This window comes from Lacerta agilis, chromosome 1 (genome assembly GCF_009819535.1).
Source record: "Lacerta agilis isolate rLacAgi1 chromosome 1, rLacAgi1.pri, whole genome shotgun sequence".
NCBI lineage: Eukaryota > Metazoa > Chordata > Lepidosauria > Squamata > Lacertidae > Lacerta > Lacerta agilis.
In genome coordinates, this window is record NC_046312.1 from 96368212 (window position 1) to 96394449 (window position 26238).

Sequence of the window (26238 nt, forward strand, 5' to 3'; positions counted from 1 at the left end):
GTTTACAATAACATTTAGATTTCACAGGTGATAAATAAAACACCATTTGTAATAGCATACTACATGTGCTGAGTCCAAACCTGGTGACAACACAAAACAGAAAAGCAGAAAATCATACTATGTAGCCTAAATTAATGTTGAAAATTAATAATTAAAGCCAGAGTAGCTATTTATTGTTATAATTTACAGACTATGTTCCTGGTACTAGCGATACTCATTTCAACACCTTTGAGTGGTGTAGGCTGCAAATACTCAAAAACAGGGGAAATGACATATTGTAGTATTGCGGCAGTAGAAGAAATATGTCCATCTATCTGTGGATGTGCTGTAAATCACAAAACCTTGTTTTGGAGAAAAATCTTTCATATGTCAAATCTTAGTACCTTAACTTTGAAAACAGTGAAATTGGGTGGCTGGTTATAAATTATTATTATTATTATTATTATTATTATTATTATTATTATTAGTGAGCACGTTGGGCACAAATCTAGCTAAGACTAACATTTCTATCTCCTATTAATTACCATAGGATCTCTACACATATCTTAATTATTCTTGAAAGTGCTTAATGGTAGCTGGATTGGTTGCGAGTTTGGTTCTGGGGCCAATAGAAGGTGCTCATATTAGTGTTTAAAGCCCTAAACAAATTAGTCCCAAAATATCGGAAATACCAGATCCCTGCAGACGCTCTTGTGGGTTAAGATCAATAGACAGGCCCTTTATTTATTTATTTATTTATTTATTTAAACTTATATCCCTGCCTGAAGGAGTCCATCTACAACAAAACAAATTTTAAGCCCATATATAATTGGTAGCTCCACTGTCCTCAGTAGTGTTTGTTTGGCCAGGTGAAGACATCATCTGTGGCAGTTGTGGCATACCCTCCCCATGGAGGTGCATCTGGCACCTTCGTTATATAAGGAGGAATTCATCTGCTCTTTCCTTAAGCACAATCATTTATGCTTGCTAGACAGTAAAGTCCCCTTTTTCTCCTCCTGCATGCTGTTCTGGGGGTTCTCTTGACCCTCCAGAATGGATCTGGGGGAGGTGTGGAGGTGCACAGGGAGAACTCCTGTTGCGCTGGTGGGATCACTTCCACTGGCTTCTGCTAGTGTGAAGGATCGGTTGGGCCAAAAGATACATTTGTACTGTATGCTAAAGACATATCTCTCTACTCTGGCCTTTGACCCTTCAGACATATATTTTAGGTCCCGCCATATTCCTCTGCCTGTAATTATTTTTGAACTATTTTTTAAATAATAATAATAATATTGAATTATAAATTGCTGTAACCAACCCTGTAATGGTGAAGTCTGTATAAGATTAATAATTAATTGTGCTTTCCTCTTCTCAAAATCTGCATTAGTGGGTGAAATGTTGAGAACTTTGTGCATAAAGCCCTTGCTTTACTTGCTCATGAACAATAGTACCTGTTCTCACGCAGCAATCTACACTTGCCCTATATCTTTCATTCCTCCTTCCCCTGACTTTTCCACTGTTAATGAAGACTTCATATATGTAATAAAAACTAAAATTCTCAAATAAAGTATATTAGAATTGTTGGTTGTGGTTTAGACTACTTTCTGTAAACAGAAGACTAGTTGCAGCAAAGGGTTCCTTGTAATGGTACTATCCTTGCCTTGTATTTCCCTCACAATGTTACTTCCAACACTTTTCTGTAGGATCTCCCAATCCTCCAGACCAGAGTTTTAGAGGGTGCAGGGGGTGGTAAGAAGAAGAGGAAATTTGCAAAAACTTGCCTGCAGCAATAAAGTGCAGATCTGACCACTGGGCTAAAGGTTCCTTTTTTCAAACAAAAGAAGCTTCCTCTGCAAGAGGAGGGGAACCTTTTGAATCCAACCTACTATTTACATACTGCAATCACATGATTAGAGCATTTTATCCTTAGAATAATTTTCTGAAATATATTCATAGATTCACTTGAGTCAGTGCTTACAGAAACAGAGTTTTGTGATTGGAGTTATCTGAAAAGATTCTGCAGAATTTGTGCTGGAAAAAGGTTTGTGCCAATTCTAGACTAAAAATTGTACATTTTAAAGGGCCTGATTTTGAAGGGAAAAAAACCAATATTTTTGATAATATTGTTTAATTTTAAAATGTTCTTATAAACTTGTTATGGTTCAGTACGCTGCAGAGTACTGTAGTATTTTACAAAAGAATCCATTGACTGTGAAATGGTTAAGAAAATGTTAGTGATTGTTGTTGTATTGTACAGTTCTGTCCTCACTTACTTGACAGAGGTATAGATGAATGCATATGGATGCTTCATATCATTCATAAAATACGTTTGATGAGAACCATGGCTTTCTACAAGAGCCATATCAATTTTTAAGGGTAAACATTCAATCCACATTGTAGGCTGAAGCACTGACGGAATTTTGCCATTCTGCAGTGTACTTAACTAAAGCGGCATTCATAAAAGGAGTGTTTTGCGTATATTTATGATTCACTGATATCTGAGCGATCTAATGATTTAACGGGGCAGTCTTGTACATATCCACTGAACAGCAGATCCCAATGAGTTCAGTCTAAGATAATTAAGATAATGCCTATGATCATTTTCTGTTGATTACATTAGGAAACTAATGCGTCTTGGGTTGGTCTTCAACCTTTCTTCACATTTGAGTAGAGTAGATTTGTATATTCAGGATGATATGGCTTAGGACAAATGAAATGAGCTGGTTAATGTAAAATGATGATGATGCTTCAGGAAGCAATTACAGTGTTTATAAGGGAGACAGAAAGGGTGGTCTACTTTGGATCTGTGTGCCTTGGATTTATTTGGGCAGCCATGCATGTTTAGATGAACCATAGTAGAGAACCTTTTTATTGTATTTAGCTTCAAAGAGGAAGTATAACTCAATATTGCCAGTTTACATATCATTTTATAAAGAACAGATGATGAAAGACAACATTCTATGAGATTCAATAATAAACCTCTTAACTCATCTTAGGGCAGTACCTTTATAAGGCCAAAATGTCGCAGAGTAGTGTGCAAGCTTATGAGTTTTCCAGAAATCTTCATCAGGCTAGAGTAACAAAGGTATAGCCTTAAGGCAGATTTTTAAATTCAGCATTGCTACCTTTTCATGTGACTTGAAAAATATCAAATTTAAGCAGTGGAATCCTAAACTGGGATCTTATATAACTTTTGTAGTTCTATTCTTTGACTGAATATTCCTTCCATTTTCTAGGAAAGGTGCCCAATTTGGTTTATAGTTACTTTTAAAATTATCTTATTAGACCTGCTGTCATGGGGAGGGATCTATCCATCCCTCTATAATACACACCATGTATGTGAACTCCAGTTTTTAGGAATATATTCCTTGCTTAATATCCCTTAAAACTTCCCAAACTCTGTCATGCTTATGCTTCAGGTCATGGCAAAATATTGGGAGCTACTGCAAATAAAATAGGGGTGAACACTCTTGAGCTCAGGAACTGAAAGTAGCCCTCCATACCTTTCTGCCTGGCCACACCACTTCCTCAGGACATGCCCCTCACCCCAGTTCTACTCCACATCCTCCTCGAGTCCTTTTGGCTGTCTGGAATGCATCCTTGAATTGGAATAATGCTTCCTGCCTGGTAGGGCTGGGCGATATATCAATATATTGTCCAAAACCAGTTTGAAATCCATATCATGATATTCTTTGATGTAGCAGTATATCATGAATCATGAAGTGTGTGCTATGCAAAAGTCACAATGTGGGGAAAACTATGAGATTTTGATTTCTGCAGCCTCTGTTAATTCTGCTTGCTCGGCTCTTCCCTGCAGCAGGTAGAGAATCACAAGAGCAGGCACCAGCAAAAATTAGGATGTGGGGGGGAAACCGTTAAGCCTGCCAATGCCCCTACAAAGTTTCAAGACATTGTGATATTTCAGTATATCACGATGTTCAAAAACCAGGTATCGCCCAGCCCTACTGCCTGGTTCATGTATCTCTAGACAGAGAGTGGTGTGTGTTTGTGTAGCTGGAATGCAGCCTGCTGCTAAAAGGTAAGAGTTGCATTCATGGTTTCACCCTCTTTGACCCCATCCACCATTGGCATGTGGTCTCTGGAAGGTTTCCCTACAAGAGAATGTGGCCCACAGGTTGAAAAGGTTCCTGAAATAAAACAATAGTATCACTCTGGATAAAGTATTCTATAATATAGTGGGCTTTATTTATTAGAAGAAGAAGAAGAGTTTGGATTTGATATCCCGCTTTATCACTACCCGAAGGAGTCTCAAAGCGGCTAACATTCTCCTTTCCCTTCCTCCCCCACAACAAACACTCTGTGAGGTGAGTGGGGCTGAGAGACTTCAGAGAAGTGTGACTAGCCCAAAGTCACCCAGCAGCTGCATGTGGAGGAGAGGAGATGCGAACCCGGTTCCCCAGATTACGAGTCTACTGCTCTTAACCACTACACCACACTGGCTCTTTAAAAATAACTTTAAAAGAGTTATGAACTCTGTGGGGTTACTTTTGAGTAGATATGTATAGGATTGCACTGTAAGTGCACTTGACATAAGTAAATACTTGCAAATAAAATAGCGAATGGGTACACAAAATACTCTGGCAGGACATACTCGAAGGAAAAGTAAGATTTATGCTGGGGGATACATAACATAGCACACCCTAGATGCCAAACATGCCTTATATAATGTCTAGTTCACATCTTAAAAACAACCTTTTTCTTACTAAACTTCTTCACTGATAGTCTGTACACAAAGGAGATCCATATATAAAGAAAGAAAGAGAAACTTGACATGCCATACTTCCAGCAGGCTGCTGGCAGAATGTTTGAACTGCGAAAAATGAAAATGGCCAAGTTGAGAACTGTTTATTTGCAGCAGCAGCAGCAGCAGCAGCAGCAGCACCTTTACATGGCATATGCTCCATTTTAAGACTGCTAAGTCTACGGATTGGCACGAGCACATAGCTGCACCCATCGGGAATGTGTCACATTGTGTGTAAGGTTCTCCATGCTCCTCAGGCAATCCAAATGGGAAGCAGCTTTCAAACATTAGGGTACCAAAGTGGCCCCACCATAATAAAATGTTGCTTTCAGTGATATGCGGCAGCCCTAAATTATGCCCACAAAATACAGTGTATGTTTTATGCTTATTTCTATCACTTGGTTTAAGCATACTTGATTATGTGTGGGATTGCACCTAGTCTCAATAGAAAGGAGAGTTTCGAATTCAAGATAATTCATTTTCCTGTTGCACAAGACAAGTGTAGCTTCATGTTTTTGATCTACATATCTGAATTGTGATTAAAAGTTGGCAATAAAGGAAGATAAATTGTACATAGTAAAGAGATAAGGCAGATCTTCTAATTTGTTGTTGTTTGGAGTAATTGCTTTAAAAATTCTTTTCTATTACATTGATTAAGATGTTTATCACTTCCAATAGCTGACAAACTGTCTGCTTCCCTTGTTCAATTAATCTGTACATTGTAGAATTAAAGTGTAAGGTTTTAGAATATCAAATGATGTATTTATGTGTAGTTTGGCATTTTTATAAACTTCAAGCTATTTGAATATAGACGTAATTATGAACCTCCTGACGTGTCACCTTATTGTCATTATGTAGATAAATAGTAGTATAATATCCTGTTCTAATAATATAGCAATAGTCTATCTGACACTATTTTAACACACTCATTAGCAAGACTACACAAAAGCTACATTTTATTGCACAAATGAACCCTGAGATTAAGTATAAATTGTGAAATGTATATGGATGTGCATGATGTGAACCAATGAACTGTGGCCTGAAATGATGTCACAAAATGCGCAGCATTAAGTGGAAGGTTAAACCTACTTGCATCTCGGTTCATTAAACGCAGTTAAAGTGCAAATTCCCTCATTCTGACAGTAGTAATCACAAGGGTTCACTTTCTGGTCACAGCGCTGACTTTTAAATCCCACAGAGCATCTGCAGAATTTCAGTAAAATACAGCTAAATAAATAAATATTCTGCCTTTTTTTGCCGAACATATTTTAAATGCATAGATAGTAGATAGATAGATATACACATTTGATGCTAAAACGTACAAGGAGAAAATATGCTCAGCATATCTATCTATGCACTAATTCAAGTGGGTACAAAGAGCAGTTATAACATATACTATGTAATTAAAGATGCCAATCACCCCTCTATCATTTCCAGTTAAAACTCTGAAAACTGTCAAAAAAAGAAGAAAAAGACCTGGATCAGCAAAAAAAATCATCACCACCACACTTGGTAAGAAAAGAAGATAAAATGGCACAAGGAATTGATTGGGTGTAAAAATGTTCTAATAATTGTCAGATACAGTAGCATACTCACAGACAGACAGGTATGTTTGTCTCTGGATCCAACTGACATATACCACCATTGTAGCAATAACCATCACATAATTGACAACTGGATGCAATCTTTCCATTTGTGCAGCTATAGGGGAAACATAATTACTGTTAGATACGCTATTACTGTTGAATGCAGATTCTAGAAACCAAAGTCATATGATAGTCACTACCAACCCTTGTTGTTTACATTGTCAGTTATTTGATTGTACAAGGTTGAAAAAAAAGATAATGGATAGGAAGGTCAGAAGCCCTTGGATAATAAATAAATATCCGAAGATAAGCAAATTGTTCATATCTGGATGGTCCTGACAGTTCCATAGTAAAACACATGCCAATTATCCTAATTGTGTGATATGAAAACAGCAGACTGACTTACTCATGCCCAGGTCCTTATTCTGAGGCGAATGATTGAAGGATGTGAATTTATATCCAGGTAAGAACCAGAAGTCACTGATTAGTATGTCACATTTTTAGCAGGGAAGTGGAACGTACTAATGATTTTCATCCCTCCCATTCACACAGACACACACACACAATTTCCTGGGATATTTGTTCTTCTTGCCTTCTGGCTCGTTTTGAATCTCTGTGCCGATCAGAACAATTGGTGTGTATTTTAAAATCTCATATATATGGCACCAACTCAAGTTCAAGTACATTTGAACCACTGGCTTGATACACAAGTAGTCAGTCATACTGTGTGCCACTATTTTGATACATGTTGATTAACTGTGCAGGCATTGCACTGTTAAAATATTTTCCTCCTATTTAACTATTTATCATAATGTAGACTTACTTGCACATTATGTCATTGCTTTCCTTGTCCAGAATGCACTGCCCTCCATGGCATTTTATACATTTGTCTGTTTCACACTTTGGACCTTCATATCGTAGAGGACAGACACATTCTACATTGCCATCATCAGCAATGGTGCAGGATTCAGAATTAACACAATAATGATGGCAAACATCTGTAACGAATTAACATTTTCTATATTACAAGTAATAAAAATAGAATACAGTATATTGTTAAACACAGCATCTTAATAGATTGATTATACCAGCAGCTTCTCTCACAACACAAGGCAGTTCAATAAGTAAGCCAATGGTCTTTTTTCATTTATGACAAATAAGTCTTACCACTATTCCCTGACTAAGCATTCACTTTGGCTCACTGTGGTTGACACGACCACAGAGTTGCATTGGAACTGCCTTTTCTATTACCCTTTTACCTTACCTGTTGGGCAGACGTGACAGGAATCACTAGGAAGACCAACTATTTGACTGTCAGAAGATTGCTAAATGCACAGACCCTGTGTCTTCAATCTACAGATTTGGGTTTTCTTTGGACAAAGATGGGTATCACTTAGGTATCAAGTAAAGTCTTCTTCCATTAAGCTCCCCACTTATATACCTCATCAAACCCCTCCTTAATACAGGCTCACCCATAGAGTTTGAAAACCCACTTAATATCTACCCATATTTTTGGCCGTGTTTGGCTAGTTGACACAGCTCCAACGATTTCCTGTACCTTCCACACTGCTCTCAAGGATTGCACTAACATTTTCCATTGTTACAGGATCAGCCTATCAAGAGCTAGAATAGGTAAACTTTGCTTACAGGTGTCTTGGGTTTTAAAAACACAAGGCTATGCTCAAACCACCTTGCTTTCTCTTTACCGTGTGTGAATGTATTTGTTATAATTGCTGCCCTGCATATATAATATATGGTAAATTTACATTAGTTACTGTGCATTTAGTTTGTATGTACTTTCTCTTATAATAAGTCATGCTTTTGTGTCAATCTGTGAGATTGTGTATGTAAGGGGTGGCGTAGGTATACATTTAGGAGAGTGTGCACTGGTTTCCACATACAAGCTGAGGGATCGTGACTGGCCCAAGGTCACTCAGTGAGCTTCGTGCCGGTGCAGAAATTTGAACCCTGACCTCCCACCCTCACTGTATACCACACTGACTCTCTCAAAATTTTGATTTAAAATTTTGCTCCACTCCTATTTAAGGGATAATACTACTGGCTCGCATTACACGATTATTGTAAAATTACTCCAACAATGCATGAGGAACATATCAAGGCCATAATGGTGTTGTAAGTGTTGTTTTTTTATAATGAATAAGTGATAAGCTACATAAGCCTATTTGGAGGTAATTGTTCTCTACTATAAGCCACAAAGTCTAATATATATCTAGGCAACAACTGTTTACAATAAATAATTCTCAAATCCTTGGAAGCTTTAAATAAATAACACCCCTTCCTTCTCCTTACTTTTATTTGCTCATTAATGGATTTAGTTTATCTGAAATATGCTGTTATTTTAGACTATGTCAGCAGACATTCAAATCTGATAATCAACACACAGTGTAGCGAGTACCCTTAAATTTACATTTAAATGAATTCTTTTTTTAAAAAAATGATGTTTGCAGAAGCAGTCAACCAGAAACAATTTGTCTGGCTTTTGAGTAAGCCTCAAGTAAATATTTTTTCCTTAAACTGTGTGTCTGTCTGCATTGATTTATGCACTATATTGTTTTCAAATACCCAACTCAAGTTATTTTAGGATCCATAGAGTTTATTCAATACCAAGAAGAACAGAATCACAATTATTGCTGGGGTTTTTTCATTAAAAGCTTTGTATTTATTTAATAGTCTGCCTACTATAAATGTGCTCAATGAAAATTCTATTTAAGATGCATGTGATTTTCTTTCTTTCTTTCTTTTACTGTTTGACAGATCTTGTTGTACAAATGAAATACTTTAGTATAATATAATAATTCATTGTATCAGAACTGTTCCAAGGTTTTCTTCTGGCTCTTCCAATTTTACAGTATTTGTAAGAAAAATTTAAATACTTCATGGCTTTGAATCGTTTTATTAGTTTGCAACTTTGTTTTTGTGCTTTTTATTAATGGTGGATGTTGTGATTTAAACTTGGGCATAGCCAGGATTTTTGTTAGGGGGGGGGGGCAGAACCTCAGATTCGTATTGGTTTTGATTGATTTAGGCGGGCAGTTGTCCCCCCTGCCCGCCCGCTCCCCCCTTGGCTATGCCCATGGATTTAAATTATGGCTGTAACGAGTTACATGCCATGATGTGGATACAATAAAAAATATAAATAAGAGCCTACTCTTTGAAGGTTATGAAAACAATGCAAGGCACAGAAATCACTTTCTCAGAGGGTGGCTCAACAAACTCTGGAATTCTCTGTCCAGTGTGTGTTCATTCCTGCTTATTTTAGAAAGCTTTGTAAAGGCTGGTTTCAGCAGGCCTTTCAGGAGCTTTAAAATTGTACATAACAGCACTGGCTGCTTGATGATAGTTCTGTTCCTATTTTGATTGTCTGATTAGGGTAGCACGGGTTACGAACGCACCGAACCTGGAAGTACCGGAACGGGTTACTTCCGTGTTCGGCACTTCGCGCATGCGCAGAAGCACCGAATCACACCGCGCACATGCACAGACATGGCGCTTCAGGTTGTGCTCTGTTTGTGTTGTGAACGGGGCTCCAGAATGGATCCCGTTCGCAACCAGAGGTACCACTGTATACGGTTTTATTACATATGTTGGCTGCCCTGAAGTGTCTAGAAGAAGCTATCGTGTTTTTTTTAATTAAAAAATTGCAGTTCACGCAGGTCACTATTCATGTTTTAAACCTGCAAAGCTTTAAGTTTGCTGCCTTATATTGATAATACTTACAATACTGGCATCTGTCACCAGTATATTCAGTCTGACAATGGCAACGGGGCTGATTTCCAGCAGTGACCGTGCAGGTCCCCCCATTTTGGCAAAAATTATCACAAACTGTTTTGTTGCAGTTTGGGCCTGTAAACCCCACTGTACAGCTGCATGTAGGCCTTCCTAGAAGACAGAAATTGAATTTGTGAAACTAAGTATGTATTTTCGACTGAAAAATATATAAGTGTAGTTAAGAAAAAAATGTATGTTACAGACCAGTTATCATTCATGCCATGTACAACTACATTTTAGAATTACTACTCAAATAAAGGAAACTTAAATTTAATAATATTAGCAGAAAGAATAACAGCAGATCCATAAGTGAAATGGAGGAACAATCAGTTATTTTGGCCCCTGTTTCTGTTACACAAATATAAAATTCTTCTTAAATTCATTTAACATTTAAGGGTTATGAAGTATGTTTTTTTTCCCCCTGAACAGAATATACAGGGCCTCAATGAGGCACTTCTTGATTAGGGATCTAGTGTCTTAAATGATAGCAAATTCATTTTAAAGACAGCAGGGAAGGACCTATGGCCCACAAGTCTAATGAGGCACACTAGGCATCAAACGTTGGCCCACTAGGGGCAAACTACACTCACTATCACCAACCACAATACTGTAGAGGAGTCTGCCCCTTTTGGCACTTCCAGCTTGCTGGTCTCAATGCCCTATTTGACTTAGTGATTGTTTATATTCAGAGATAACCATGCCCCACTGGTTCTTTCCTTTCTACCAGGTTTCCATTTATGCCCACTCTATCAATGCTGTCATCCAAGACCAAGGTCTCCACTTCATCCATCTTGGTATGAAGGCTTCTAGCATTAGCAAGCACAGACTTATAAACAGTGTCTCCCTTCAAGGGATAAAAATGAGAGCTTTCTATAGAAATAAGTGGAGACTTGCACTGTAGTTTGGATTGGGAACCAGTGTGTGAACCAATCCTCACAAAAAGCCTTCTGCAAAATGTGAGGTTCCCCTGAGCTTCCTTTTCATCATGGGTGTTTGGGCACACAGGTATGGCACTCTCAGCTGATAACTGGTAATAAAATATAAGATTCTAGTTACCACATTCAATCCTATGCATGTGTACTTAGGAGTAAGTCCCATTCAGTTCAATGGTACTTACTGCCAGGTAACTCTGAGCTCCTGCTTCTCTGGGATCCCCTTTTCCTCTCAGCTCCTCATACTACAACTGACCCCATTCAATAGCTCTGTCCTTTGAGGGATTTACATGTCCAAGGGTTACCAAGGAGAGTAGGGGGCAGGACAGTCAGCTTCTGCCCTCTCCCTATTTCTTACAAATATGTGGATCTAATCCTATATGTTACTGAGTTCAATAAAATCATTTCTACTGTTGTATTTTGGACACTAATTCTTGAAAAAGTAAAGTACACTTTTCATAAACATTTGCTATTGTTCTTCAAAATTCTTACTAGTTTTGGTTTTCTTGAAAACAGTATTACAGCTTTAGGTTTTAATTATGTTTGTCAGAGCTACGCTTTTAATTAACAGATGACATTTTCTCCGGTCACTTATAACAGTTCGATACAACTGTCAGAAATTTATACATTTTAATTAAAACTGCCTCAAACTCTACTTACATGTTGTCCACAGAGGAATTTACAAAAGGGCTTAACTGTAAGTAAACCACTAATGAATAAATCTAAGAGTTGCTGGTGAGATTTGCTTAACAAATTAACATTTGTGTCCAGATAATGAAGATCTATAAGTTACAAGATTGTGTAGCACAATTTTAACCCCTAGCACACAATGAATAATAACATGCAATTTGCCTAATTGTTTACTTGTTATACCAAGTAATATGTCTGATCCATAGATTGACAGGTGCAATATCATTTGTATACCTCCCTGTTCTACCTGCCATGAAGTGGGAAAGGGCCCCTGAACTGCATTCCTGTCTCCAAAGGGGAGACCCTTTTTAATTAAGCCTTGTTGTCGGTTTTGGGTGCTCTATACTCTCATCGCAACATTTTTTTCTTGGGGCGCATTGGAAGAATCCATAGATATGGAAGTTATTCCTGTGCATGTACATTCTTTTATCAGGATTATTTATTCCTGTATAATACATGTGCATTTGGACATTGGATTTTAATATTTTTTTAGTATGTATCTGAATCAAAATACATGGCACAGTAACAATAGTAATAATAATATAACTTCAAATTGTGTATTTCATCAACTACTGAAACTTAAAAAAAAACCCAAAACCTTTCATTGAAAAATGGTATAAATACTCACCAAGGACAGAAGCTACACAGGTTCCTCCATTTTGGCAATAGTTGTTACAGTGGTTAGTTTCACATCTTTCCCCTGAATAACTTGGCCAACAGTAACATCTTTGATCACCCTTTTCATTAATAACACACCTTCCTCCATTTTCACAAGTCAGCTTACATGTATCATCTGTACTTAAAGCATAAACATGCAGATCAAATTCCTATAAATGTTAATCCAAGCATTGAAAGAAAATGAATGCTAGAATGACGTGAATCATGTGAGCTATGAGCATTTCAGAAATCTTGCAAAAATGTGCATATTTGCCTTTACAAATAATGTATGTCAGCTACTTTTCACCTTGGAAAAAATATGCATTGATGCAACAGGAATGATTTTGTATATTAGTGCCTCCTAACACGGTTACATTTCCATATCCATAACATGATATGGCTGTAGGAAATAATAATAATTCTTGCTCTGATCTATTATACAACGACTGAAATGAATGTGCAATCTCAGATTTTAGCAGAGAAGCACAAATCAGAGTTAACACTTTCCAATTCTCCGTGCATTTCATGCAATTTAGTAAGTTTTTTCTGAAATTGTTACAGTTTTTGAAATGTTACAGTTTTTCAAAACTCATCCATTAGTTCTTAGATGTTTATATGCAAAACTACAGGAATTGAAATTCAGAATTCTGCAAGGTTCTCCTGTTGGCCATTTGCCAAAAAGGAGACAAACAAGTTAGCAGCTGTACATTAACAATCTTATTCACCTTTTCTTGAGTAAATTATAATACCCACCTAAAATGCTCAAATCACTGCATGTTCCATTAAACAATGACTTTCCTTCAGGACATACACAAGCGGCACCTGAAGGGTTGAGTAAACAGAGGAACTCACAGGTAAACTCCAAACAAGGATTGAGTGCTGTTTGAAGAGGGAGGAAAATCAGAAATGCATAAATGGATTATTTCTGAAATAAAGAATAAACAAATATGCCAAGGCCTTAAATTAATTAAGAGTCATGCCCTGAACAAATTTCTATGAATCAACTTGTGCTTTATATAATTAGCAATGCATTTAATTCCAGAAATAGTATTTTTGTCAGTGAATATTTTCTAAAGCAATCTGCTGTTCTATTACTATTTTAATAAGTATTACTAACCGTCGTCAACTAATTAAGATTAATGCTCCTTTAAAATCCTGTGATGCAGAAAATAAAAAACTCCGATACAGAAAAATGACAGGTTGGAGAATTTTCTACTTAGAAAACAATCCAGTCAAAATAATTTTTAAGTGTATTGATTTCAACAGGAGGCATTAAAGCACATGACCGACAACAGAATCATATACCTGTCTCTTCAGATTAAGTTCAATGGGACTTGCTTCTGAGTTGAGATGTTTAAGACTGCATTGTATCTATCTTAATGATATAATTGGGCGTCCATTGCATAAATGAAAACAAAGCTGAGGCCCCTAAACCTTGAGCTGTGGTCATATTTCAGCTGCATGGGCTGTGGCACTGAGGAGCATTAGCTTTGGTATTTTGCTGCATATATTTACTTACTTGTTGCATCATCCCAGACCCTTTCTCCTAATGCTTTAATATCTGTATTTTCCTCCTTTTGTGCACTCCATAGTTATCATGTGGTAGGGCTGAGCATAACACGTGAGGAATTACCATATTTTTCCATTTAAAGACGCCCCATCTATATTTTTGGGGACTCCGGTTTAAGAAAGAAGGGGAGAGATCTATCCATGTATAAGACGCTCCCAAATTTTAGACATTATTCTTTAGGGGGGGGACCTAGTCTTATACACGAAAAAATACAGTATAATATTTGATAGCAGGCCATATCTTAAGCTCTCCAACTGGGTTCTATGCTTACAGAAGTAACTGCATCCAGTTTGAGAAGAAGAATTTATATTTATTCCACAGTTCTAAAGGTGTGCATCAATCACGCTATCTATTATGTTTCAAGCAATTAAAAATATACTTACAATTAACTAAGAGTATGTTTTAAGACCCTAAATTGTGTATTATCTCTGCTTGATCAAGATCTAAAAGTCCCAGTAGACTTTCCGGAATAAAAAGAGCACTGAACCTAAGTGCTTTGGCTAGGCATCAAAATGGGCAATTAGTTTTCCCAACTTAAAATTATTCTTTCGATATAACTATTGGGAGTAATCTTCTTCACTTTATATGATATGCTGTGGTGAAATAAAAAATATGTATTCTTATGTCTGAAGTATTTACACAGAATAGATTTTTTTTTTTTTAGTTAACGGTGCTTTGTAAAATGAAAGACTTTTTAATTTAAAAGACAATTTAATTTTAAAATATTTCAACAATTTTAGTTGGAAAATACAATACAGTCACTCCAAAGATAAGTTTATCTTAATTAATTTCCCCCTGCAAACATACCTGGCAACTGAATTATGACCATTACAAGATAACAAAGCCAATTAATTAGCAACATTAAAAGTGCACACCCAACTCTTTGCTGAATATTTATGCTCGAACTGCATTGAGGAAAGAAGGCAGTTGGTCTATTATTGCAAGTGTACTGGTTACCTTTAGTTTCTTTTCATGAAATACTTCCTACCCCCCCCCCCACACCCCACCACCCCTTCTCTTCTCTTCCCCCTTTTCTCATCAACCACAACACACTTGGCTATCAATATCAGTTAAATAGCAATCTGCACCACCCAAAGGTAGATCCAGTGGATCCACTTATCCCCAGGATGCCAGAAAATAACTCACTTGAAGTACACATTGCCGGCATGCATAACACCTATGAAGTTATCACTTGTTCATATATATATTCCATATACGATGTCTTAAATTTATAAAGATCTTAAAATATTGTATTGAAAAGTAACAAAATATACTCACAGTATGTTTGTTTGTAGCGATGTGAAATCAAGGCACTTTTTGTCTTATCTGTCTCCGTATTTAGATATTCTACGGAACCGTGACCAAATTTTTGTACTCTAAATGCACCATTTTTAGGTCCTGCTCCATATATATAATTTTCAAAAATATCAATTCTATGGGGATGGAGTAATCCTTGAAGAAGAAAAAATGTGTACATGTCAATTTAGATGCTATCATCTGGTAACAACATATTGCTAGTTTATATAAGCCGAATTTGGAGTGCCCAAGAGATGAAGGATTTACATGATTTCTCTGCTAGAGATAGGCACCCATCAATCTGCTGCAGGATTCTTGAGGAATGTATCAGGAGACAAAAAATGATTACCGTATATTCTAGGGTATAAGACTACTTTTTAATCCAGGAAAATCTTCTCAAAAGTCGGGGGTCGTCTTATACGCCGGGTGGAGAATCTGCAGTCGAGTATCCCTCAAACTCTATATTTTAACTGGAAAAGTTGGGGGTCGTCTTATACTCCCAGTCGTCTTATACGCCAGAATATACGGTATTTGGAATGCATCACAGCCCTCATCATAGAGTGCTTTCTTTGCCACTGTTAGGTTTGGCACAGTTCTGGTGGATGGTTGAGCTTCTGGGAGGACCACTGTCCTTTGGACAGGGGGGCTCAGCAAGAGTAGCATTCAAGCCTAAAGCTGCTAAGGACTTGTAAAAGTAGGTATTGGGTGTTCTATGGACTGTTCCTCTGGGATATCCCCTTCACTGCATTCCCCTTCTTTCAGGTCTGCTAATTAGAATGGGTCTGTGCCAGGAGGGTGAGAGGGACCTGCGGATTCCCTGCAGCCCTGTCTCTTCAAAGTCAGAATAGATCAGGGGAAGTAGGAGGAATGGCATCTCTAGTTTAGCCCCTGAGGGGCATCTTAGATCTAAGCAGTTTGTACTGGAGAGGAGAGGATGGGAGAGGAGCCCATCTCCTTTGCAAAGTGACTGCTTAGTTCAGGCAGGAGCAAAAAGCTGATTGGGAGCTTCCCACTTCCCCAGGGAAATTCTTCTCCCTCATGACCAGAGCCACAGCCCAACCCCGTTATGCCAGGAGGAGATGTTCAAGTGTTACTTTCTAATACTTTCAAAGACTCATATCACAAGCCCTGCATTAAAGAAGAATTTACTTTAGCCTAACTTTGCTTGTCTAAATTATAATTAGAAAACTTGTTTTTCAAGCACAACGACCAAGTGCTGCAGAATTATCTATAAAACTAAACGTATTTGCATGGTGAGGTTTCAGCAAATAATCTGGTTTACTGCCTGTAGAATATAAATTACTTTGGGGCAGAACCCACTGGATCCCATTTTGTGCTGCTGTAGATTGCAATATCTGTTTCCAAGATGGTAACTAGTTTGAAAAAGATGAAATAAACTTTAAAGCAGCATTTTGATATACGTTGTGATTCAATTTAGGGCCTGTGGCCACTTGATTCAAACTATACATACCTTGCTTACTGGTCACACATATGACCAAATCAGATCCATCAAAAAGGACACTTCCAATTACAGATAATTCAAAATCAGCCCAGAACAAGCGCTGACTGAAGAGATCAACTACAAGACCTGCAAAAAACATTTTTCTCAAAATAATTCTCTTGAAAAATAGCAAGAAAAGGGAAATAGCACATACTCGCTGCATAGCAACAACACAAAGGGCAAACACCGTTTTAGTATCTGAAGAAGTGTGCATGCACACAAAAGCTCATACCAAGAACAAACTTAGTTGGTCTCTTAAGGTGCAACTGGAAGGAATTTGTTTATTTTGTTTCGACTATGGCAGACCAAACACGGCTACCTACCTGTAACTAGAACCATTGTAGAAGTTTGCTTATAAGGTTATATATATATATATATATATATATATATATATATATATATATACATGTGTCAGTAATAGTTAACTAAATTTTACACAGAGTAGAGCCATTGAAATTAATGGAGCTAACTTATCCATGTTCATTAATTTCAGTGGCCTAATCTGTGCAAAACTTCATTGAATACTATCTAGTATTTTTACTCTGTGTCAGTCCTCATATCCAGTACTGCGTAACACCACAAAATGATCCAAAGAAGATCCAAACTACCTTTACTTTTCTATAACTTTTCAGCAAAGGATATGTGCAATTGAACAAAAATTCCTGTAACCAACTTTAGTTAATAAATTAGCTAAATCTTCTTGCATTATAACCTCCTGTCTGTTTGCAACAGATCATTTAATCTGTTTAGCAATGCTAATTTCACTTATTCAGCTATAATCATCCTGGAATTGGTATATATATTCTCTAGAACAGGCTTGCGACTATAATGGGTATGACAACCATCTAGTATAGACTTTGGTCAAACTTTGATAGAATGACATACAAAGAACTATAGTAGGAAGTTCTCAATCATTTCATCCATGCAATATGCTGCTGGTTGCTTACTGTGTGATCTTATGCATGTCATTGAGTTCAATGGGACTCACTCCCAGTTAAATGTATAGAGGATTGCAGTTCCAGGTTTATAAATGAGTATTGGAAGATACACTTTCTTTGACAGCAATAAGCACTCTAATTGCTGCATTATTGATCCATCCATGATGAGAGCACTTATATGGCCAGGTAAGAACAGTAGTATTCAATATTGTTGACAATTATACCACAGAAGAACAGGAACAAGAAGCATATCACATTATTTGGGCCCATTTTAATCTGGCTTATTCCAAGTGTTAGCAATGAACCATAGTAGAAGAAGTGGCAAAGTGGGACCTTGCTCATTCTACTTGATCTTTCAGTGGCTTTCAGTACCATCAGACCTTCTTCACCAACCCTCAGACCTGGAGGCACCTGGAGCTTCTCCACTCTTTCCTATGGGACTGGTTCCAGAAAATAGCCCTGACTGTCCACTTGAAAGTTGTGGTTCATGGTCCCTCAAATATCTAGTCCCCCGTGTTATTTAATATATATATGAACTGTTGGAAGTGGTCATAAAGAGATTTAGTGTGAGCTGTCACCAGTACATATGTTGATGACACCCAGCTCTATCTATTGGAATAATGTGAAAATCTGCAGGTGCTTAATTGGTGCTTGGGGGCTGAATGAGGGCTAATAAACAGAATCCTTGATTCTTCTACCTCCCCCTATGCTATCCTGTCTGCAACTTGAGATTCACCAGGGAGACCATTTATTCCATCATCTAACAAATACAGTATGGTCTCTCAATAAGGCCTTTTTGGTGTTTGCACTCAGATTGTGGAACACACTTCCCCATAGATTAGAATGGTGCCAGCATTAGCTAGTTTTTGGTGTCAGGTGAAAATATTTATATTGGGCTTTTAAGTAAACAACATTGGTCTTTGTATCAGAGTGTGACAGCTGGGGGATCGCGTATATTATTTTGCATAGTGATGCACTTGCTGTGTATTTTATGTTTGATTTTATGTTGCTGTATTTTTGTCTTGTTGTGTGACTTGCCCTGAGATCATCTATTGATGAAAGTTAGGGATCAGTTAATTAAAGAACATTCCCTTTCCCCCTTCTTGTTTTTTTTTTTCATTGGCTTGCTGCACTGCAGAGCTAAGGTCCCTTTGGATACTGCAAACCTCTATATATAATTCACAAAAAAAATGATGAGAAGCTACCTGTATTATTAATGTGTGTCCTACGCACATTTCTTCACAGTTTATAAGTATTAGCATTTCTAAGACAGGGATGGATAATTTTTGTCCCTCCTGATGTTGCTGGACTGCAATTCCTGCTGTCCCTGACCACTGGCCAGGCACAATGGGGGTGGATGGGGGCTGTAGTCAAACAATATCTGGAGGTCCACAGCTTCCAAGAATAATGATGAACTGTGCCTTATCAGCCTGTAGGCAGTGACATTACAGTGAAATCTAATAGGCCATGATTAAATGATTACTTTGATGATCTGAGTCATGTTAAGAGCTGCAGATGGTAAAAACATTTGAACCATAAAATGGTTTAATTTCTTGCTGCTGCTGTAACAATTTGACATTTTATAAGAATGAAAGGGTTTTTTATTGTTTCTACTGAGGTAATAAGCGTAAATCAAATACTGCAAGTTATATATAGCAACAAAAGATCTTCTTCTGAAAGTACAAAATTGATCTTCCACCTGGAGAAAAAGAGGAAATTGTGAAAGGCTTAATTCTGGATAGGTGAAAGAGATACATATCTGCAGCCTCAAGAAATGACGGGGGGACAAAAGGAAAGGAATGACGCCATCCGGTGCAGCATACAGTGTTCTGCTGAATGGGACGTAATGCAGAATCAGCACCGTGTTCACTACCTCTGAATGAACTACAGGATGTCTTAATTATTCTTAGCTGAATTAGAATGTATTAAACATAATTCTAATTTGGGTAAGAATATTTAAAATATAATAACCATTTTTAACTCATGTAGCATGTGTATCCTTGTGACAGATTAAAAAATCATTTAACACATTAAGTCTTTGGAAAAGAATTAAGTAAAGGGAAGGTATAATAAACCAACGTTTTCTGTACCTGTTGGTCTTTGCAAATTTTTTTGTACTAATATCCTCCTCAAGGTCCCATCCATTGCTGCTTCTTCTATGTGAGAGTGGTCTCCAATTACTGTCCAGTACATCATGCTGGAAAGACAAAACACAAAATCACATTCTACTGACAAGCTTACATAATGCTAAATGGAAGAGGATGCCAACTGAACTTTGTCACCATCTTCTGTTGGTTTCAACCAAGAATGCAAACATTTTCTTTTGAACATCAACTCCAGTGGATCAGAATAACATCCTATATGCCAAACATTAAATGCAGATGCCCTAGCATTTACCATAATCGTGCAAAGGCATCTTGTACCCTATAAATAAGAGGGCCCAAACCTGTACAAGCAGGCATACCCTGCACTGTGCAAGGTATATCTCATATTGGCACATATACATGATATCTAGAGACCCATTGGATGTTGTTTGCCAGTGAGTAGCTATGATCATTCATGGTGATGTCTTTGCCACCATATTGTGACACTGCCTGGCAATGACACAATTACCCTGCAATTGCCAGTCTTAATACATTGTGTGTTCCCTTGTTGACTAGGAAATTTTGTACTGTGTTTCCTCCTGAACTGCCATCATTTTAAAGGTTTCCTTGGCTAAGATCACCAATTTGTTGTTGAGGCATGCTTTGTTTTTCCAGGTACATTCCAGTTTGGTTGAATTAAACACATCCTCTGCTATTCTAACTTTGAGGGGTGGGGTTCTGGTAAATATATGTGCATGTTTCCTGTGTTGCCTCTCTTCTTGCCTCTGGTCGGGATCGAAAGATCCATCCTACAAGTTCCATATTTTCAACTGGGCTTTGGGTTGCTGTTTCTTAAACAGCACTACCCAGTATGGCACAGGGAGTCTGCTGTTCAAAAACACACACAAAAAACCTGTAAAATAATTCTACCAAACCTTTGGGCTAGCATGAAGTTCTCTGGAGCCACACTTCTGTCACTAGAGTTGCATTTGTTTTAAAAGTGAGGTCTTTCAAAAAACTTTTTTAAACTTCATTTTAAGCTTGAGGACACGGGTGGCACTGTGGTCTAAACCACTGAGCCTAGGGCTTGCTGATCAGAAGGTCGGCAGTTCGAATCCCTGCGACGGGGTGAGTTCCTGTTGCTCGGTCCCTGCTTCTGCCAACCTAGCAGTTCGAAAACACGTCAAAGTGCAAGTAGATAAATAGGTACCGCTCCGGCAGGAAGGTAAACGGCGTTTCCATGTGCTGCTCTGGTTCGCCAGAAGCTGATTAGTCATGCTGGCCACATGACCCGGAAGCTGTACGCTGGCTCCCTCGGCCAGTAAAGCGAGATGAGCACCACAACCCGAGTTGTCCATGACTGGACCTAACAGTCTGGGGTCCCTTTACCTTTAAAGCTTGAGTAGGACCTATGTGACTCAGGTGAACCACTTAACATATTATTCACATAGGCTGTGCAGGATATGTCTTAGCATTGGCTGAATATGTAGCTTAGAATGTGGAGGAAATATGTGTAGCAGTTATTTTCCTCATTCTGAACAAAAGTCATCCAAGACACAGAAACCACACTGAATGATCTAGTAAGATACATTTCCTAACGCCAACGATAACATGTACAAAGTTATAAACTCATAGAACAAAAACAGATCAAGGGTCTTCTTAACAACTTACCCTTTGGGAGGATTTACTGCAATCGCATATGGTTCTCCTGCCATATTTGTAAGGAGCCTTGTGCAGTTTGGTCCATTTATCTGTCCTACATTGATGGAATATCTTAAACTTGTCCAGTGAGTTGTATAGTAGCTGAACCAGTGCATTCTAGAATGATCAGTCCAGTAAATATTTCCAGCTATCCAGTCAACAGCAATATCTCTAGGCCTTTTGAATTCAGGACACTAGGAAAAAACACATCAGATTTTAAATTTAAAATGGCATACATTTCTCATATTTTAAAACTAACATTTTAATACTGAGTTCAAATGAACATTTGAAATAAAGAATTGAAAAGGCGTTAATTTCAATAGTTTGCAGTATCATACAATTTAACATGGAAAGATCAGTATCAACAAAGATCTTCTGAGGTTTAACATCAGCAGTCACCAAAGCTTCTCCAATGTTTTTTTTGTGCATGTTCCATATGACTACAATAAATTGCTGTAGGGAAAATATGAATAATAGGTAGGAGGGTTGCCAGATGGTTGTTTGTGATATGTCACAATTGGCAAGCTTTCCATCCCACAGCACAACAGGTAGCTATTTAGGCACCTGTGCTTTCTGGTGTCCGGAAAACATTCATTATGGATTTTGCTAATAACTGTAAATGAATAATTGGCAGCTACTGAGGTACTATGCAGCAGCAATGAAGCAGTTGGGAGGTGGAACCCAACTGACAATGAAAGCAAGGCAGACAACAAGTAGCCCAAAAGTGGGATGATGGAGGAAAAGTCTAGCAAAATCTTCAGGTGATGAAAGAGCAAATGGGGTACAGCAGCTCTGTATGCAAAAGCATAGAAGAGTAGGTAGCAGTCCCAGGACGATCATGTTTGCTCAGCTCACTAAGTTTAGACACTACCAGACAAGCAGTTCAGGAGCCCAATTTTTCATTGTAGGGATAATAATTGGTAAAGAACATTCATTGAAATTTCAGATCGTTCTATATCAAGCCGGTACATTTCATGGTCCAGCAAATGGTTTTTAGCTTATTGGTGTTATATTTTGATCTGTCAAAATACTTAACAATTTTCTTTTTGCAATTCAGCCAAGTAGAAAAAAACGGGTATTTTATTTATCAAGCTCCTGATGGTTGTATAAAGCACAGGGCAGATGTGCTTTATCTGATGATCAGACCACGAACTAAGTATTCTTGTTTATAGCCCTGACCCTTCCCCTAGAATGTTTCCCTCTCAAATTTTCAGGTATACCACCACTAGTGAGCGTATTATATTGTTTCAAAAATGAACCGAAAAAACAGAATAATATCTTTGCATTCAAAGTGATATATTGTACACAGAATTTTTTTTTAAGAAATTCTTTCCATAAACTAAAAGGTCAGTTCAATCTCCAGGGGATATGATAAGGACTGCATGGGGAAATATGTGTGTATGTGTGTGTATATGTATGTATGTACCGGTATGTGCATATATATATATACACACACTGATACACACACACACACCCTTAATACTTGAAAAATGAGAAAACTACACTCCCTATTTAAATGAATATTAAAGAAAAACTCACAATATCATCATAACAGTGTTGCTTTGAGAACACCACATGGGCAATGACTTTATCTAAAGAACTGGGCTTCTCCGGTATTCCAGACTTCTGCATTAGATGATCTGAGTTCTTATGTTACTCATAAATGCTTTAAATTATTTGCATAAAACAAATGGATCTGATATATGATAGTAACAAAGACCTAATGGTATTATTGTTTGGCGCAACAATTTCCAAAATGCACGGATGAAAACTGAGTTTGAATTTAGGGGACTAGCCATAAAAAATGCAAATTGGAGAACAATTTCCAAACACATTTGAACACTCTTCAATAGCAGCAAGCCTTTGTTAAATAACTACAAATAAGTATTAAAAATAGGCCTGGATCCTCTTAACTCCATGCCTTGCCACCTTGATGACCTAGATGTGCTTTTCTCTAAGCAACCAATACACTGTGCTTTTTGTCTCTACTGCTAACCCCGCCATCTTCTGCTGCTGCTTTGCTCTGATTTACCCAGTATTTATGCTGCTTTGCAGCACAGAAGCAGGTCATTGGGCTTTTGTTTTGGTTGCATGTAATATTTACTTAATTTTTTAAAAATTCTCATAGATTCTCCTGAAGTCTTAAGCTGAATGACTGAAGTCTGTCAGCTGAAATAACCTGTGGGAGGTATTGTGATTGACAACATGCTTTACTTATGTTTGAAGTTTTATTAGTATCTTTATTTGAATTATTTATATGCCACCCTGGGAAGGCAGCACAACTGAAAAGGCCCCTTTCTATGGTCACAACCCACCTAACTTCAAAATGTAGAGGGATTCAGTGGAGGATCTGTGAAGATGATCATAACATTCAGCAGGTTCATGTCAGAGGAGGCAGTCCTTTATGTTCAGAATGAAAAACAAACCCCAAGCGGGAGCCCCTTTCATATTATTACTAACCTAGGCTAATCTGAATAGTAGGTAATCAATCTTGATTAATGGGGAATTTTTATATTTCAAAATCACCACATGTAGTATACAAAAACCAAGGGGGAAAATCCAGTTCCAAATTAAAAATGAGCAAAAATATATGCTTAGTTTACTTACTATCACACCATTACTGCTTTGTCTCCTTTCTCCCTCATGGATCTTTGTATAGAAAATGCCTCCTGGATTAAACTGAGTACTCCAAATTATAATTTCCCCTTGATAATATAGATCCATTCCAGTTATTCTTGAATTATGTTCAATGTGTGCAATCTGTTGATGAACATCACTGTAGTTGAATGGATATACAAAACCCAGGATATCAGTGTCATTAGCAATGTAGAGAACTTGATCTTCAGAGCCTGGAGATTATTGTAATGAAATACAAAAATAAAGTAAATTTCAACTACTAAGAAGTAATGTGCTTCATGTATGTTAAATTTTCATATTTATTTGGATACTCCTGTTGCCATCTACACCCCACTTAGCTTTGGATACTTTTAAACCCCACTGAAGTCAATGGGGAAGTTTCAAAATAATTCCAGAGGTAAGTGTAGTGTGGAATGAAACCCTATAAACCTATGGCCTTCCTACAAATAAGATATAATCTAATGTTAGCAACAAGTGTCTCATATGTAGGTATACTGAGTAACCTCCCCAGGATTATTGTTATGTGGGACTTCAACCTTCAAGCCAAAACTGCCTCATCACAGCTGGCTAAAAATTTCATGACCACTGTGACAACCATGGGTCTTTCTCTGTACATTACTATACAAAACAAGTGTTTGCCTTAGAGGTCCATTTTCAGGTGTTTTGTCTTACTGTGGCTACTTCTCTCTGTGGAGGTGTTAGGCCCATTATGACGGCCCACTTCCAGAGATTTGTGGAAGCTGATCAGTTCTTAAATCATCTGGGAGAGTTCCCAGTTAATACGACTGGTGCTCCTGTGGAAGCCCTGGTCTCAGTATAGAATGGTAAGATAGAGAAGGTGGTGTCCTTGCTGTATCAATGACTTTTGAGGCTATCAACCACAGTGTACTTCTGAGTTGGAAGTTTATCTCTTCTTAAACCGCATATTATGTGACTTGGCATTCTGCACTTCAGTAGCAACAGTTCAAGACTTTTCAGTCTGGAATATGATGCTGAGAAAAAGCTGTTTCCATAAATGCCTCTCTTTTCAAGCGTAAGAGATGCAAGCACAAAGCTGTAATTATCTCTTCACTTAGGGTGTTATTCTTTTCAGTGCGTATCAGAGATATCCCAGAAGGCTCAATAATTTTCTGTGTCTCCCTCCCCAATGATATAAATAGCAACACACGAAAGCAATGCACTTGGACTGCAGAATAGGATGTACACCTCGCACAAGCCATTCATTCAGTATGGAGCCAGATTTTAAGCAACTTGAGATATGCAGAACTCGGAGGGCTTGGTAAGGATATTGAAGGTTTGCAGAGACTTCCCATTGACTAGACTGTCCTGGTGCACTGTTTCCATATGCATATGCACGGGGGTGGGGAGTGGGGGGTAGGGATGGGGAGAAGAGAAGGAATTCTCTTGAGTTGTACAGGGATTCATTTGCTCATGAGCACTGTGGACTTCTGTGGGAAAGGATCATGTCCAATATGTCCACTAGTATATTCATTTTGTTTTGTCATCTTACCTTTTGCAATGCAGCTGCTGTTTCTTTCTTTGTAATTTTTTTCACAAGTACATTTGTATGATCCTTTCACATTGATACAAAGTTGGGAGCAGATGCCAAATATTGCACATTCATTGATATCTAGAAAAGAAAAGCCTTTAACATTTCTTTTTCAATTCATTGTAGAAGGTCATGACAGATAACCATAAAATTGGAACTAAGATTTTTAAAAGCCCAAAGCAATTCAACTGTTGTTGTTTTTTTTAAAAAAAGAAAATAGCTATTAGCTCAGTCTACAGGTTTAACCTTAAGACTCCTAAACTAAGCAAAAGATGCTTAGATTTGAGTTCTGGCATATTATTCTAGCTATTGAAAAGAATTTAAGCAGTCAAGATGGGCAGTTGGCAACTTATAGGCAGTCCCTTCAGGACACCAAGTAGACATGTGAGACTGTTCAAAACCAATCCAAATAATCTGTTAAAACTGAGTCTTCTATAGTTCAAAGTGCATAAATCAGCAATTCCAAGCTTAAATACGTATGCATGGTGATATCTCAGAAGAAAAACAACCAGCAGTTTTGTCATGATTTTTGCACAGAATGGCTTGATCTTCAAGTGAAGGCTGCTT

At 37.6% G+C, this 26238-nt stretch overlaps 1 protein-coding gene across 1 annotated transcript in view; it reads right to left on the reverse strand.

Moving 5' to 3' along the window:
* LRP1B (LDL receptor related protein 1B) overlaps positions 1-26238 on the reverse strand; it is a 754577-nt gene that overhangs the window by 14037 nt on the left and 714302 nt on the right. The window contains 11 exon segments of the mRNA XM_033164188.1: positions 6338-6442; positions 7151-7325; positions 10066-10227; positions 12367-12531; positions 13149-13274; positions 15244-15417; positions 16733-16849; positions 19791-19897; positions 21456-21679; positions 24093-24334; positions 25633-25752. Of these exon segments, the coding sequence (XP_033020079.1) occupies positions 6338-6442; positions 7151-7325; positions 10066-10227; positions 12367-12531; positions 13149-13274; positions 15244-15417; positions 16733-16849; positions 19791-19897; positions 21456-21679; positions 24093-24334; positions 25633-25752 (1717 nt within the window).